This window comes from Medicago sativa, chromosome 1, assembly GCF_051527215.1.
Source record: "Medicago sativa cultivar Bolivia chromosome 1, Bolivia_mono, whole genome shotgun sequence".
Classification (NCBI taxonomy): Eukaryota; Viridiplantae; Streptophyta; class Magnoliopsida; order Fabales; family Fabaceae; genus Medicago; species Medicago sativa.
The window spans coordinates 36,721,846-36,738,104 of record NC_140749.1 but is presented as its reverse complement, the minus strand read 5'-3'; the positions used below and the strand labels follow the sequence as shown (position 1 = coordinate 36,738,104).

The 16,259-nt window shown below is 33.3% G+C and overlaps 2 protein-coding genes across 3 annotated transcripts; one reads left to right on the top strand and one right to left on the bottom strand.

Annotated features, from left to right (window-relative positions):
- The first annotated feature begins 21 nt into the window (after positions 1 to 21).
- Positions 22 to 3,803, top strand: URED (urease accessory protein D). The gene is made up of 8 exons (XM_085717757.1): positions 22 to 165; positions 273 to 338; positions 886 to 960; positions 1,138 to 1,182; positions 1,853 to 2,086; positions 2,611 to 2,693; positions 2,776 to 2,941; positions 3,558 to 3,803. Exons 1-8 carry the CDS (start codon positions 40 to 42, stop codon positions 3,669 to 3,671), a joined length of 909 nt encoding a protein of 302 aa, XP_085573883.1. The 5' UTR covers positions 22 to 39; the 3' UTR covers positions 3,672 to 3,803.
- Positions 3,804 to 5,455: 1,652 nt separating this feature from the next.
- On the bottom strand, positions 5,456 to 9,340 carry LOC146954687 (uncharacterized). Of its 2 annotated transcripts, none has more exons than XM_085717740.1 (4): positions 9,175 to 9,340; positions 8,710 to 9,105; positions 8,081 to 8,252; positions 5,456 to 5,736 (listed from the first exon to the last, which is right to left on the bottom strand). In XM_085717740.1, the coding sequence occupies exons 1-4, from the start codon at positions 9,291 to 9,293 to the stop codon at positions 5,548 to 5,550; spliced, it is 876 nt and encodes a 291-aa protein (XP_085573866.1). In that variant the 5' UTR covers positions 9,294 to 9,340; the 3' UTR covers positions 5,456 to 5,547. The 2 variants fall into 2 exon arrangements, 1 of the variants encoding a protein (XP_085573866.1); XR_015014557.1 differs by lacking the exon at positions 5,456 to 5,736 and adding an exon at positions 6,067 to 6,429 and having other exon boundaries at positions 6,598 to 8,252; positions 9,175 to 9,336.
- Between the last annotated feature and the right edge of the window lie 6,919 nt (positions 9,341 to 16,259).

The window sequence follows — 16,259 nt, the reverse complement described above, 5'->3', positions numbered from 1 at the left end:
TAATTAATTAATACTCGTGAAAAGGTTTTTGAATCAAAGATGAGTAATGAGGAGGAAGAGAAAGAAAAGGAAATGTGTTCAGTGGTAGTTGAAAAAGTGGGAGGCAGATCATCAGTTATAACCTGCTTATCTAGATATCCTCTCAAGTTCATCACACCTAAAAAGGTTTTCATTTTCAACAATCATCTTTTGTTTTTTTATTAATCATGCTTTAACTTGTGTACATATATTGTTGTTGACCAAATGGTTTTCTTTTTTTATTATTTGCTTAGGTGGGTCCTTCCAGAATTGATGCAGTTTGGGTTTATGTTCTCAATTATGGAGGTGGAATTGTATCTGTAAGTTCTAATCCCTTTTCTGGTTTTTCACCATTCAAGTTCTAATTATGATTTATGACTTAAATATTGAATTACTTTGAAGTTCATATATGGTATAGAGTCTGTTTATATTGACTTATTTGAACTTATCTACTGACATAAGTAGTTGTGACACTGTTTGGGAGAACATATGAAAACAACTTATGATACGTCATAACTTGTTTTTCAGCTTATTTTCATAAGCTCTCCAAAATAGCTTATGAAAACAACTTATTTATTATACAAAACAGTTTGACTTTATTTTATATTGTGTATTAAAGGTAGCTTATACATAAGCGCTTACATGATAAGTGTTTATGCTATAAGCTACAAAATAAGTTGTCTATCTAAAGTGAGCCATATTCACTTATGATTTTTGTGCCTCTCACTTGTTTTAACTTTAAATTAAAAAGGCTAATTTGATCATGTGTCTTAAATTAAAAATGATATATTGATTCGCAATTTGTAAAATTGGTCTTCTAATTCAGAACTTTAATCTTGATTTGATAACCATGCTTGTGAGGTGTAGGGTGATCAAATTTTATGCAAGTTTTCTGTTGGGGATGCTTGCACCATGGTGTTAACTACACAAGGTTCTACTAAGGTTGGCTATTTTCCCCCCTTTTTTATTGACTTGCTACTTTTTCCCTTGAAGTGATTTAGTTTGAACTTCGCTCTCTTCTGGGTCAAATTATCTCTTTGATAGGTTGTTGTGGATTTACCATGGTCTTTAGCTCAACTTATGTTTATGTTATTGATAATGTTGTAGTTTATTTTTTAGGTCTATAAATCTGTGGGATCCAAGTGTTCTCAACAAATATTAGAGGTAAAGACACTGTATCTTTCTCTTGATTATCTTGCTTTTATGCTTGTCATTATTTACTTCACTAGTCATTTTACTGTACCTGATAGCTAGTAAGATTTATAGTTGTGGCAAAAGTATCATATCCTCTGTTCCATAACTATTGATGTTTAAGATTAGTGCACATAGATTAAGACAAATTTAATTACTGAAGAATCTCATTATATCTTGACTAAAATACCATATTTAACTCCTATCAACAATCCATTATAAGAACCTCTGTGAAAGTTAGACGTCATCGATCTAACTATAATCTCTATTTTTGTTTTCAATAAGTATTCATGAAATAGTTACATAAAGTGCAATTGGAAAATACAAAATAATCAGTTCTTGGATTTCTAAAACATTACTAGTACGAAAAAGGATAAAACATCAATAGTTTGAAAATTGGAGCATGCTTTTGTTGTGATTCTAATATTTTGAGGTTTTAGTTTTGTATGGCATAATAACACACTTTTACATTTTATTCCTTTTCTTTTTTATGGTTAGGATTTGAGTCATTTGACTATTTTGGTTGGATATTATATAAAGTTATTTGTTCTATGCAAACTCCACTTAATGTCAAATTTGACTATTTGTGGGTTTATTGGTTCCAAGTGACAACTAACAACAGTTAAATTCATCTGTGTAGTAGGCTAGAGTAGGAGGCAATGCGCTTTTAGCCATCATTCCAGATCCTGTGACATGTTTTTCCACTGCAAGATATTATCAGAAACAAATCTTCACTGTGTGTTCAGATTCAAATTTGGTCATTGTTGATTGGATTACTAGTGGGCGTCATGAAAGTGGAGAAAAATGGGATTTTGATTTATATAGAAGCACAAACAATATATTCCTCGATGACGGTCAGCCTTTGTTTCTGGACACGGTAATAATTTTGCTGTTGTCCTTGCGAAATGTGTTAAATAGATTTCAATTCCAAAGAGATAATGCCACTTAAACGGCTAGGTTGATTTTAAATAAATGCATGCATTATACTGTTCCTTATCACATGTTCCTTTGAGGCCTAACCAATTATCTTCAAGACTGTAGTTGGTTTTGCAGCCCTTTCAATCTGGCAGCATTTGATGTGGATTCGCTCATTTTAGCTCCTAACATGATCTTGTTATTCAATGAAGAAGATAGGCACAACATTCAGATTTCAGTCCCTGTGCTGGAACGAGGGATCTTGTAAAAGAAATGTCAGCTTTCTATACGGAGTGTTATATCTATCTCGTTTCAAAATAATGTCATCATGTTAGGAGCTAAAATGACAACATACCTCTTGCACTTGCTTGAACTTTGAATTTATATAGTTGCAAGAGATTTTGGAAAAATGCAATATGGTCTATTTTTACTTTGAGATTGATATCCTTTCTATTTTTCTAATTAATTGGCTTCTTCTACGAACAGATGTTACTGGAGAAAGACAAATTTGGCCGTGTAAAGGAACACATGCAGGACTACCAAGTTGTTGCAATGATTGTACTCCTAGGGTGAGTGATTGGTGTTGCCTTGCTTATTCTAGATTTGGGTTTTCTATCATGATTCTTTTTATGACATGATTTTTTATTTTAGGCCAAAGATGCAGTATATCCAGAATCTAGTGCAAGATAATGTGAAAAGAATTATGTCTGAGCAATTACATAATCCTTCTGCTGCCTTGAGTCAACAAAAAAACAAGGCTGACTTTTTCACGACAAAACCAACCTTCGTGGCTTCTTGCAGTGTCTTTGGTCCTAAGGTAAATTATAAATTAACTTCAGGGTTATTGTTTTTATTTTTTACATATTCCGTTTATTATTCAAACTTGTGGTTATGAGTAGTACTTAAGATTAGAATTGTGTTATTTTAAAGTTCTGCTTAATTCTTAAGTCCCAAAGATTCCTAACGGACTTGATTGTTGCAAATGGCAAGCCTAGAATTGTGTTACGGGTCACATTTTCTACCTTGCTTTCTGGTAAGTTTTGCTAGGCAAGTTTGGCTTGTCTTACTCTCCTCTCAAACATTCTCTACTGCTCGGTTGAGACTGGACTGAGCGAAACTTGAAACAGATTGTTTATATATGGTATACATTTTGTTAAAAACTTACCTTTTCCTGATAAAACAAAGTAGACTAGCTTCTAGCATGAACAGTGAATGCAAAAAATACAAGACAAATCTAAGTTCTGCAGTTGCATATAACCTTTAGCCTAAACCCATTCCTTTTTCCTCTCAATTCATGCCTCTTCTATCATACATCATTGCTCTCATGTTTTCATCAGAATGGAAGATGCTATGATTGGTTAACCTGCCTTTCATGACTCTGTAATGTGGTTTAGTTACGAATATTGCTGGCTCAACCTGCATTTTGTGTGCAGAAAATTGGTCTTGTTGTTCGAGTGGCTTCTGTGACAACTGAATCTGTTTACAAATTTCTTCGACATCAATTGGCTCCCTTGGAGCAAATGATAGGGGTGCCACCATACAGATAGACTAGACTGAAGTGTTATCCGAAGAAACGTAAGGGTGTTTATTTCAGACCTGTATTTGTATAATAATTTTACATTCCTTTTGTTCATTGTATATTATATATTCATGGTAATAAATCTCCCTTCAATTTAAAATGGTGTTATGCTTCATCTAACTGAAGCCATATTGTTATCCTTGTATAACTTCTCTTGCCTCGCGATCGCAGCTTGTTGCCGACAAATTTGCAACTCTTATTACTTATCGCTCAATGGCAAAAAACTGAGTTAAGTTATGAGTGGACATGGCATGAATTAGTAACATTATCATAACTGAGTAACAATTTGATGTTATTTTTTTTGGGATTTCTTGATTTCCTTAAGATTAATATCCTCCCTATACCCTTGTTAATTTTGTTTTGGATTACAAATACTCATATTATCAAACGAAACAATGTCCTAAACACTGATGGTATATAGCTGGATATCATTTCATTCAAACAGAAAAGTATAATCGAGAGAAAGTGAGATTAAGAGAGAGATCGAGAGTTAGGAGAAGGAATGAGTGAAAAGAGAAGATGATCCACCTCCATGACAATTGTTATGAAGTACATGATAAGAAACGCAAGAATGACAACATGGATGTTGTTGTCATGATTTACTAATTATATTTTCATCGCTCCTCTATGGTAATAAAACATGACCGGTATCCAAAAAAATACATTACTGGTCATTTTTTTTATAACGTATTCATATTAAAAAAATTAATTTGTATTTTTTTTTATATGCATCCAATAAAATTATTTTATGTGTCATAGGATAGTTCCTAAAATATCTATGTGATGTAATTTGATTGGATGCATGTATAAAAAAACTCTTACACTATTAGTGCATCAATTTAACTCTTCCTAAAAAAAAAAAAACTCTAAAAGAAAAAATCATAACAGTGAAAAACTTATTACAAGGTAGCATCTTCATGTGTGAGAGAGGGAGTTCTCAAGCGTCCGTGCATTTTGTGTTAAGTTAATTTTTATTATACTTTCTATATAATTGAAATGACAAATATTTTATAGAATCATCAGACAAGTTTTTATGCTTAAAAGCTATTTTTTTATCTTTTTTATTCAAAAAAAAAAAAAAAAACTTCCTTTTTTTCCCTTAACAGTAAGTAACTATCACCTCTCCTTTTCATATCAAATTGGATCATCTTTAGTTACTAAAACTTAAAAAAAAGTTACTACGGAGACATTGCACTTAATACTTAAACATGATTGTATTAAAAAAAAAAAGGGAAATGCTAACCGGTGCCCCCGGGGCCCTGACTAAGGATATGAAAAAGGAAATTATATGGTAGTTAATGCATTGAAATTGTGTAATTAATTTATAATAAAGTCAAAAACAGTTTCTTTTTATGGTAATAATTCCCTTTTATGGTATGCTTAACCAGTGCCCCGGGGGCACAAGTTAGCATGAACCAAACAAAAATACTTGATTTTTGTTTTGACGCAATTCATAATATGTTTACATGATATTTATAATTTAGTGGAGATTTCTTTTATAAAACAGATATGACATTTGTGTCATGTAAACATACCTCAATATAAGAAATGATATTTGTACAATCATTTTATAACAACATTTTCTCTCATATTCACAGTATATTCTTATTTTCTCATACTCACAGTATATTCTTATTCTCTCGCTTCTTTTTTCTATCTTTATTGTTTTTGACCAATAAAAAAAAAAGAAAACGAATGTTGTCATAAATGGTGGTACAAATATCACTAGTAGAAAAGCCTATCTCGAAAGCATTTTCTTTTACAAAAATTTCATTTGTAGTAAAGCTAACAATATTTGGATTGATGTGTATATAACGATTTTTCTTAAATTTACAGTAGTATTTCTAACCTCTATGTTCACAATCAATCGCTTTCTGTAAAATTAAAACAAGTTGTTCTACACTTTGTTCCACAAAGTCTACATTTGGAAGATGAAGACCTATATTATATTCGTCTTCAGTAAAGTCTACTTTCTTCAATGTTGATTTGTAACTGACATCAGCCGATGTTGGGGGACCTCTCGCAATCGCCGCCTGTAAAGGAAAACACAGTTTAAGATACAAAAGCTTTTAAAGTAGATGCATAAATACATGACAGGAGAGATAGATATAATAGTTATAATTTTAGTGATTAGAGAAATGACAAAAACCATTCATTTTGATTTCATCTAACATATAAACTTTAGGAATGGTTTATTTTTAACTTGGTAAAACTTATGAGTAGATTTTGGGTTAAGATTCCACATAGGCCATGTATATGGCTGCTCAATATATTGACTAGCTAGGCCGAGTCCATTCTTCTTTTTTTTTTTTGTTGAAAAGGCGGAAATCTATGAACACACTACATATAAGCACAAGAAATGCTTACAGCAATGGCAAAACCAGCACATAACACATTCTACATACAGTGACCATCCTTCACATTACATGATACATCCAATAATTATAGTCCTTCCTACACTATAAAGAGCTCCTCATCCCTGCCATTACACCAGCAGCCCCTTAAACTATCTACTCCCTGTGTTTACTTTATCCTATTCACCCTTTGTCCTGCATAATACTATATGCGTCCTTGCATATACTGTGCGCGAGCAACAGAAGGTCTGGCACCATTTGTTAGACTGGTTTGTATCACCCCTCACTATATATTAGCAGCTGATCCTTCCTCTTGTGCTCCCTTCACGCCTCCAAACAGAAGCAATGCCCACTCCAATAGTTTTCGTGGCACTTCAATGGATTCAACACATGTTATTATAGCTGGGTTATACACATTCACTCAAGCTAGGAAAAAAAAGGATATTCATATGGGAAATTTCACTCATTTTAATATACAACTCCTAGAAACATCAAAAGATTCACACTTCACTGAGTTGTTGTGTATCCAAAGATTTTTACCTTTGATTGCAGTACCTTCCAGGATAAAATTTTGACCTCCACTACCTTTTCCCATAGAAAATCTTCATTTGCAAATATCATAATGTTCCTAGTTTTTCAAATAATCCATATGCTAGCAAACCAAACAACAGCTATCTCTTTTGTCCAGTCACTCTTCCTTCTTCCATCAAACCTGCAAGTTGGGCAAGGTGACCACCACCTCCTTCAACCATAGCTGTCAAAATGTCAAGCTTCTTTAAAATCCCACACCATGGAAAAAATAGGACATATGAAGAATAGATGATTGATAGTAATTTCTAGTTCACCACAGCTAAGACTGAGATTTTTATTGGAATCACCTCATTCGAAATATCCAAAATGACCAATTCAAAATCTCTCCCACCACTGCTAAGAATTTGGCATGCCATTTTAACTGAGTACTCCCTACCACATCCGTCAACAAACTCCCACCTTTCCTTATCACCCTCCTTTAATATTGCTGATTTGTATAATGCTACCAACTCTTCCTCCCATCAAAATAAGATTCTTCTCCACCTTCATTGAAATTCCCGCCCACCGTCATTGCTACCATACATCACAGTAACTGATACCTCTCTGTCCACCGCTAACCTGTCAAATTTATGGAACTGGTCTCTCAACACACATACCTCTACCCAAGGGTCCATCCTAGTATCTCTCCCATCTCCGATATTCTTTTCAACATACCAGAGACCAGCCCACTCTAACATACATCCCATATCAGTATCAACTGAACTTTAATATCTCCACCATAAAGATCTAGAACTGTTTACTCCTTCCAAGCATGATCCGTATTTATGAAATAACACCATGAAATGAAAACTATTTGTTTCTGTTTTTAATCCACAACCATTTATCTAACAGAGCTATTTTAAAAGATCTCAAATTTCTTATCCATATACCCCCTCTTCTATTGGTCTACATATCCTGTCCCATTTATCTGAGGCCGAGTCCATTCTTAATTTTGATAGTAGTTTTAGGTTGACTACTAGATACTACAAGAACATCTTGAAATAAGTTTTCATCCAAGTCATCCCAAAGAGATATTACGTGAGCATGCATGAGTTCAAATTTGCATGAGAATGCATTCAACATCAGCTGTTTGAACTACCTTAATAGCCTTCACAGGGAAGTGAAAATTTATTCAACTCTTATACCAATTTGAACTCGAAATCCAGCAAAATGGGTTTCTTGTCTCTATAATGGAAATCTAAAATATTCCTTTTGTAGAACTTGATGATCCACCGTTTATTGAAACACTATCCTAGGAATTGTTGCTATGTGTGTAAGTTTCATGCCATTATGATAGTAGTTCCTCTTAATTTCACTCAGGGGAAAGGAAATCAACTGCTAACAACATTGATGCAAAAAAGAATGGCATGAGAGTAAGGAAATAGAATTTCATGCAAATGAAAAGGCATTACAGTTTGTTTATAACCCAAATAAAAGTTAATGAGGAGCTCACACAGTGTCTTTCTCCAAGTTCAATCAACCAAAATCTCCACAAAGCCATAGACTTCCCATCTATTGTAGCTGATATATCAGTCCAGTTCGTGTGAGAAAACTCCACTTTGTTCAACCCTTCAATAAGTCCACTCCCCATGGCTTTAACATATGCTTCCTTTAGGCTCCAATACCTGCAAAGCAGATACACCTTTCACTTTCAGTACCGACCCTATTCCATTCGAAGAATCATTTGACATTTAAAATCAATTCTACTAGTTTGGTGGTAGATAGATAACAATATCTTATCAGATCAGACACTATCACATATTAAACAACTTCAGAGACCATTTTGTGCGCCACATTATATAGCCAAGAACTTGACGTTGATCCACTACATGATATTTTGCCTAAGTATGTGACAAACTGTGGTAATTAAAATTAATAGGAGCATTAATTCATAGCTAAAAACTAATTGGGCATCTTGGATTTAAGGTGTGCACATAACATCTCTCCAAACACGAAAAGGGTGTAATTACAGATATTAGAGAAATATGAACAGAATTAATTTAAATTCTGAACTACAAACATTTATTTCTACCGACGAAAACGACATAGCCAAAGTATAAGCATTAAGCAAAGTATACGTACCTGTAAAATTGAATTAATACATCATTAGAAGTGCCGGCATTGACTATGTTATTCCATTCCAAAGTTGAAAAGTATGATGAAAAGAAGTGAATGAATTCAGCAACTGTTTCACCTTGCGGCATATCAAAAGAGACAATGTCTATCCCCACAAGGCATAAAGGTTCAGATGCTATGGCCACATAGTCTCCATGATGAGATACATTGAAATTAAAATTTGGGAATGTAAGACCCAATTTATCATAATCCAATAAATCCAAAAAAGGTTTGGCTTGGGAAGTTCGTTGAATGATGAAATTATGTTGAGGGAGAAAGGGTTTATTGATGAGATCATATACAAGTGCGTATTGAAGCATTCGACTGATAAGTGCTCTTTTACGGTCTTCCATTTTGAAAAACCTGGCAAAAGTAAAAGTCAAAAACCCATTCATTTGTATTACGAGATTGAGAGAGTAGAAGGTGTAGTACCTGGTAATAGAGGAGTGTTCTTCGGTAGGGAGGAGGAGGGAGAGGGCAAAGGAGAACTCATGGGGTTGTGGGTCCCACTTTGATATGTCCACCATCCATCTCCTCACTCCTTCCTCCATTCAAGTCAACTCACTCACTTATTCTCGTTTCTCACCACTACTATCTTCTTTCTTCCTTTCTTATCTACTACTCCCTTCCCTCCCTCCCATATTACTTGACCTATTTAGAATATTTGCACTATTCATGTAACATGCTTTGACTCTATTTTTCTACTAATATATAAAAAGAAAGGGTCTTGTTAACGAGTGCCCCCGGGCACTCTTTAAGCATCCCATATTTAGAAATTATTCTTTAAAAAGTCAACTATTACAATTTTCAATGCATTCAATACACAACTTTTCATTAAAAACTTACTATATAAAGTGCTTAAAGAGTGCCCCGGGGGCACTTGTTAACATTTCCCAAAAAGAAAATATAGCATATAAGATGTTGTTAGATTCGTCTCGATTAATATTTTCAAAATATCAAATTTTCGTAATTTTTTCTACTAGATTATTAAAGAAATTTAAGTTTAAAATTGTGCATTGGCATACGTGACAGAGTCAACTAGGTCAAGTAATATGGGACGGAGGGAGTATATTTTTTATTTTATTTTTTCTTAACACTTAGGGTGTGTTTGGTTTAGGAGAGAAGTTGTGAAGAGAGAAATAGGTGAGAGAGAGTATGGGAAGAGAGAAGTATGTGAGAAATATAGTAGATTTGAGGGTTCGTTTGGTATAAGAGATAGAGAGAAGAAATTGAGAAGAGAGAAGTATTACATGTTTTAAAAAGTACTACAATACCCCTATGTTGAATAACATTTTCAACCAAATTAATTTATTATTTTATTTAAATACATTTAATAAATTAATTCCACTACTCATTTTAATTAAATAGAATTTATTTTTTTATAAAAGAAATAATGAAATATATATATTTTTTAAATTAGTAGGAGCATACATTTCCAAAATAACAAAATACGGGTATATATGGAACGTAAAATTATTCCTTCAAAATAATATGCAACGTAAAATTCCATAAAGTATTTTTTTTTTGTTACATAAAGTATGAATACGTATGAAAAAATAAGAGCAACACTGCATTAATGGAATTGACAGTAAAATTCTATAAATTCACTTTAGCTAAAAATTTATAAATTCACTAAATTCATATGAAAGTAAAATTCTATAAAGTATGAATACGTATGAAAAAAACAGAGAAACCCTGCATTAATGGAATACGTATGAAAGTAAAATTCTTTAAATTCACTTTCAGATTATTTTTTTTTTTTGAAAAAAATAATCACTTTAGCTAAATTAATGGAATTGACAGAAGGGTATAATAGGAAACACACAAATATTACAACTCCCTTCCATTTCTTCTCAGTTTTGGAGAGAAAGGATTTTGGGTGGGACCCATATGTTTTTAGTCTCTCTTCCCTATTTCTCTTCGCTACCAAACAGGGTAACTTCACTATCTCTCTTCAATATCTCTCTTCCTTCACTCTCTCTTCTCTATTTCTACTCTACCAAACACAGTGTTACTAAATTACAGAAAAGCTGAAATTACATTTGTCTTTATCCATTAAACAAAAGAGAATAAAAATGTAATCCAAACTTCTCTTAAGAAATGTTAAGATTCATAGACTTTAGAATGTTAATTAGGATTAGTTAATAGTTAGTTACAAGTGAGAAGATAACTTGGAGAGCAAGTTATCTAGATAGCTTGGAGAGCAAGCAAGTTAGTTAGGAGTTACTCCTATAAATAAGTCTCAACTATTGTACTCTTAACATCTTTTTGATCAAAATGTTTCTCTGATAATCTTTTCTCAATCAAAGCCTTATGGCTCTTTTCATTCCAATTCTCCAAATTCTCATAAACTCAACATGGTATCATCGCCTCGGTTGCGATCTCAGGGATATTCTTCTTCTTCCGCTGTCGCGTCGGAGAAACCTTCTGCAGCCGTATCGAAGAAATCTCCTCCTTTTCAGCACAAAGAAATCTTTACTGTTCTTTTCGATCCTCCATTTTTTCTAATGACATACTCCATTGTTTGTCATCTATGGAAGAAATCAAAGGTTGAGAAGAAGTTTTCACCATTACCGCCACTTCGAAACCACCGCAAGATTCTACAGTTCTCTCAACTGAAGCGGTTTCTTTCAATTTTGGAAGCTTTAATTCAGAAATTGTTCCGATTAAGCCGATCAAATCTGTTATACCAGCAATTGAAGGTTGCAGCATCAAGATTGGTGAAATCTCATGTGTTTTGAATGATCATGTTTCTGCATCATCAGCATCGTATGCGAACGATCCTGTTTCTACATCATCAGTATTGAATGCAAGTGATTCTTCTAATTCGTTCGATTTCGTATTTGAATCTGTAGCGAATTCAACAAAGATTGTTATGGAAGATCAAGAACCACAGAGTTTTCGAGATCCTTCCGTTGTTTTCAGTTTCGCCATCGCAAATCAATTCTGCAGTGATAATTTCTCCAAGGTTCTAATCAATCCTTTCATGAAGTTTGTTAACATTCTCAGAATTGTAATTTCAGCACCGCCCTGGTTCGCCGGAGGTGATGGTTATTCTCCATTGATTTTCGATCCCGGCGGTGTAACCGTAGTCCATGGTTCGATAAATCTGATTCGTACCTTAACCGTTTTTTTAATCGTAGTCAATTCATTGTATCTGTTTTCAATACTGGTCAATTCATCTCTGTTCGTTTTATTGCTACTGGTGGAAATCTGTGTGTGTTTTCTGAATCACTCATCAGAAGCTCTTTCATTTGTCAGAAGCTATTGGAATCACTCATCAGAAGCTGTTTTTTTTTCTTCAGAAGCTCTTTTGTTTCAGAAGTTGTATTCTTCAGAAGCAAGTTGTTCTCAGAAGCTGTTTTTTTCATCAGAAGCTCTTTCATTTGAGAAGTTGTATTCTTCAGAAGCAAGTTGTTCTCAGAAGCTGTTTTTTCATCAGAAGCTCTTTCGTTTCAGAAGCTGTATACTTCAGAAGCAAGTTGTTCTCAGAAGCTGTTTTTTTTGGAAATGTGCTTCAGAAGCTTTTCTCTCTTTCATGACAAATCTGAACTCAAACTCACCAAACTTTACAATGAATTTTCCATCGTCACTTCTTCCTTCATCACCAACAATGCAAACTCTTCCTGTAACACCCCGTTTTCCCAACGTAAAAATTTCATAATAAATTATCAGAGTAATTCACATAAACGGAATGCTACATCTCTTTATCATAAAATCTTAACAAAATAGATAATAATTTATCCTTCAAAAATTCATCAACATAACATTTAAAAACTTCGCAGCGGATTTAGTTTAACAATAGAAATAGTCTTGGCACGCAGGCCTCATCATAAAAGTCTCATAAATCTTAGTTCAATAATAATTCTTAAACTTCAAAAGCAATACGTAAAGGAACAGAAAATAGTATTAAAATCCCCATCCCGTTACGTATCAGAGCACCTAAGACACACTTGTGAGGAGTCCACTCACGACCGCAACTAATCTTGGTTACCTGCAAGTTACCCATACGAAGAGCAACATTTTCAAGCAAAGGGGTGAGATTTCTCAAACAATAATATTAAGCAGGTAACTCATTAATTACATTTAACATCATAAACTTCATTAACTAGTATCATTAATCTTCCTACATTAGTCATAAACTTCATCTTATATTATCAATAATATCACATACATCATCACATATCATCATTAGTAAACATGTAGCATCTTATCATAAATCACATAGCATCATACCATAAATCACATAGCATCTTACCATAAATCACATAGCATCTTATCATAAACAACTTAATAATCAATCATCATAAGCAACTTCAAAATCAATCATCATACACATCATAAGCATTCATCATCTTAAGCATCATAATCATTCATAAAGCACTTTATTAATAGCTCATCAACTTGACATCTTAACATCTCGACAACTTGACATCTTAACAACTTGACTTGACAATGCATCTAGACTCGACTATGCAACTCTTAACGTCTTAAACCATCTTTGATCATCATAAAAATGCAAATGCATGTGGTACCATTTTAGGGCATAAGCCCTCATCGTCGTGGTTGAGCAAAAGCTCCATCGTCGTGGTTGAGCAAAAGCTCCAGGGCATCAAGCCCTCAACATAGTTGAGCAAAAGCTCCATCGTCGTGGTTGAGCAAAAGCTCCATCGTCGTGGTTGAGCAAAAGCTCCAGGGCATCAAGCCCTCAACTTTGAATGAGTATGCATGGACTCAACATCTTACGTCTTAGAAACTTTATGAACATCTATGACATCTCAACATCTTGACAACATAACATCTTAACAACTTGATGACTTCATAACGACTCGACGACTTAACAAACTCTTGGACTTAGACCGACATTTACAACTTTATGACATTAATGGTTAACAACAGCAAACAGCAACAAGTGCAGCATATAACAACTCTTATATAACACATCGTCATTTAATAACATCACTATATAATCATCTTCAATTATCACATCAATTTTACAATCATTGCATAATTCATAAATTGCACATCATTAAATAACACATCCGTTTCTCATTATCAAATCAATCACAAATTACACTTAATCAAATAATTCATCAATTACTCTTCGATAAATAACTTATCAATTACACAATGTCAAATATCACATCGTAAAAGCATACATCTTAAAATAGCACATCTTAAAATCACACATCTTCAAATAACACATCTCTATATGGCATATCTTTAAATATTTAATCAATTCAATAACTAGGCTTTTGAATCGAAATCATAATAAATAAGCTAAAAGAAATTAGCCACGGCAACTACTATTATATCACAATAGAAAAAGAGTAACAATTAAAGGTCAACTTTAATTAAAATTAATTAAAAGAAGAACAGATGCGACAAACATAAGGGCAAGGCATGATGTACTTTCTAACCATGAGAATTCAATTTAAAACCCAAAGCTACGATGCATAACTATACACGTTGTATATGCTTCAATATAACTATAGTAAAGTCATTCAATTTAGCATGTATGTATATGTATCCAGCTAGAAATAAGTGCACTGAAACCAATATCATAAAGCTTCTATGGGACTAATAAAATATCTTTCATTATAAAAAGTGAAACACCAGATAATAGCATGATTTCCGATCTATTTAATCAAATTACAGTCTAAACAAGGAATTAAACGAGGGATAAAATAACGTACTTTCTGAAATCCCTAAATTCATGTGAAAGCACATCATTAATTCAGAAACTAAATAATTGATTTTATACAATTCTCACTCAAAACCTTATTTCTCAAATTCTCACAAACTAATCCTAAAACACGTTAGATGCAATCTAATGATCTACAGACTAAATATTAGTGCAAGATAGTCTCACCCTTACCTTAGATTGTTTTTCTGAAATCAAAAGCAGCGTTCTTCGTTCCTAGGGTTCTCTCTCTGAGTTCTCCTCTTTCTCCAAAAAGCGGTTTAACGTAAAAACTCTTTCTAACCTAAGCTTCCTTATTTATAATACTAATCACTCTTCCTAAATCTATTTAGGCCCAATAACTTATTCTTCTTTCTATTATAACCTCCAATTCTACTTACACAAATAATTCTCATATTCTAATAAATAATAGAATAATGCCACTTAATAAAATACTAACACATCGCATATTTAAATAAATCACATAAATAGACTCTAACTTAATAAAAATAATTAAATAAAAAGGAGGGCGTTACAACTCTCCCCAACTTAAAAGAATTTCGTCCTCGAAATTCAAGCACAATAGAAAAAATAAATTTAGTTATTGCTTCTTCAAACAAAACACAAAACCATATCAAAGTCAGTCAGTTAAACATGATCACATAGTAAAACATAACTACTAACTAGAAAACATGACGACACGACACAACGACTCATCTACTTGGCCGGACGGACCGACCTGCTCTGATACCAATTGTAACACCCCGTTTTCCCAACGTAAAAATTTCATAATAAATTATCAGAGTAATTCACATAAACGGAATGCTACATCTCTTTATCATAAAATCTTAACAAAATAGATAATAATTTATCCTTCAAAAATTCATCAACATAACATTTAAAAACTTCGCAGCGGATTTAGTTTAACAATAGAAATAGTCTTGGCACGCAGGCCTCATCATAAAAGTCTCATAAATCTTAGTTCAATAATAATTCTTAAACTTCAAAAGCAATACGTAAAGGAACAGAAAATAGTATTAAAATCCCCATCCCGTTACGTATCAGAGCACCTAAGACACACTTGTGAGGAGTCCACTCACGACCGCAACTAATCTTGGTTACCTGCAAGTTACCCATACGAAGAGCAACATTTTCAAGCAAAGGGGTGAGATTTCTCAAACAATAATATTAAGCAGGTAACTCATTAATTACATTTAACATCATAAACTTCATTAACTAGTATCATTAATCTTCCTACATTAGTCATAAACTTCATCTTATATTATCAATAATATCACATACATCATCACATATCATCATTAGTAAACATGTAGCATCTTATCATAAATCACATAGCATCATACCATAAATCACATAGCATCTTACCATAAATCACATAGCATCTTATCATAAACAACTTAATAATCAATCATCATAAGCAACTTCAAAATCAATCATCATACACATCATAAGCATTCATCATCTTAAGCATCATAATCATTCATAAAGCACTTTATTAATAGCTCATCAACTTGACATCTTAACATCTCGACAACTTGACATCTTAACAACTTGACTTGACAATGCATCTAGACTCGACTATGCAACTCTTAACGTCTTAAACCATCTTTGATCATCATAAAAATGCAAATGCATGTGGTACCATTTTAGGGCATAAGCCCTCATCGTCGTGGTTGAGCAAAAGCTCCATCGTCGTGGTTGAGCAAAAGCTCCAGGGCATCAAGCCCTCAACATAGTTGAGCAAAAGCTCCATCGTCGTGGTTGAGCAAAAGCTCCATCGTCGTGGTTGAGCAAAAGCTCCAGGGCATCAAGC

Bases quoted from the DNA above. Each gene is read 5' to 3' on its own strand.
- URED (XM_085717757.1), top strand. From the start codon at position 40: ATGAGTAATGAGGAGGAAGAGAAAGAAAAGGAAATGTGTTCAGTGGTA. The intron at 339-885 runs GTAAGTTCTAAT...TGTGAGGTGTAG, and splicing joins ATGGAGGTGGAATTGTATCT to GGTGATCAAATTTTATGCAA. The intron at 2,694-2,775 runs GTGAGTGATTGG...TTTTTATTTTAG, and splicing joins GCAATGATTGTACTCCTAGG to GCCAAAGATGCAGTATATCC.
- LOC146954687 (XM_085717740.1), bottom strand. From the start codon at position 9,293: ATGGAGGAAGGAGTGAGGAGATGGATGGTGGACATATCAAAGTGGGAC. The intron at 9,106-9,174 runs GTACTACACCTT...TACTTTTGCCAG, and splicing joins GAACACTCCTCTATTACCAG to GTTTTTCAAAATGGAAGACC. The intron at 5,737-8,080 runs GTGAGCTCCTCA...TTTCCTTTACAG, and splicing joins AACTTGGAGAAAGACACTGT to GCGGCGATTGCGAGAGGTCC.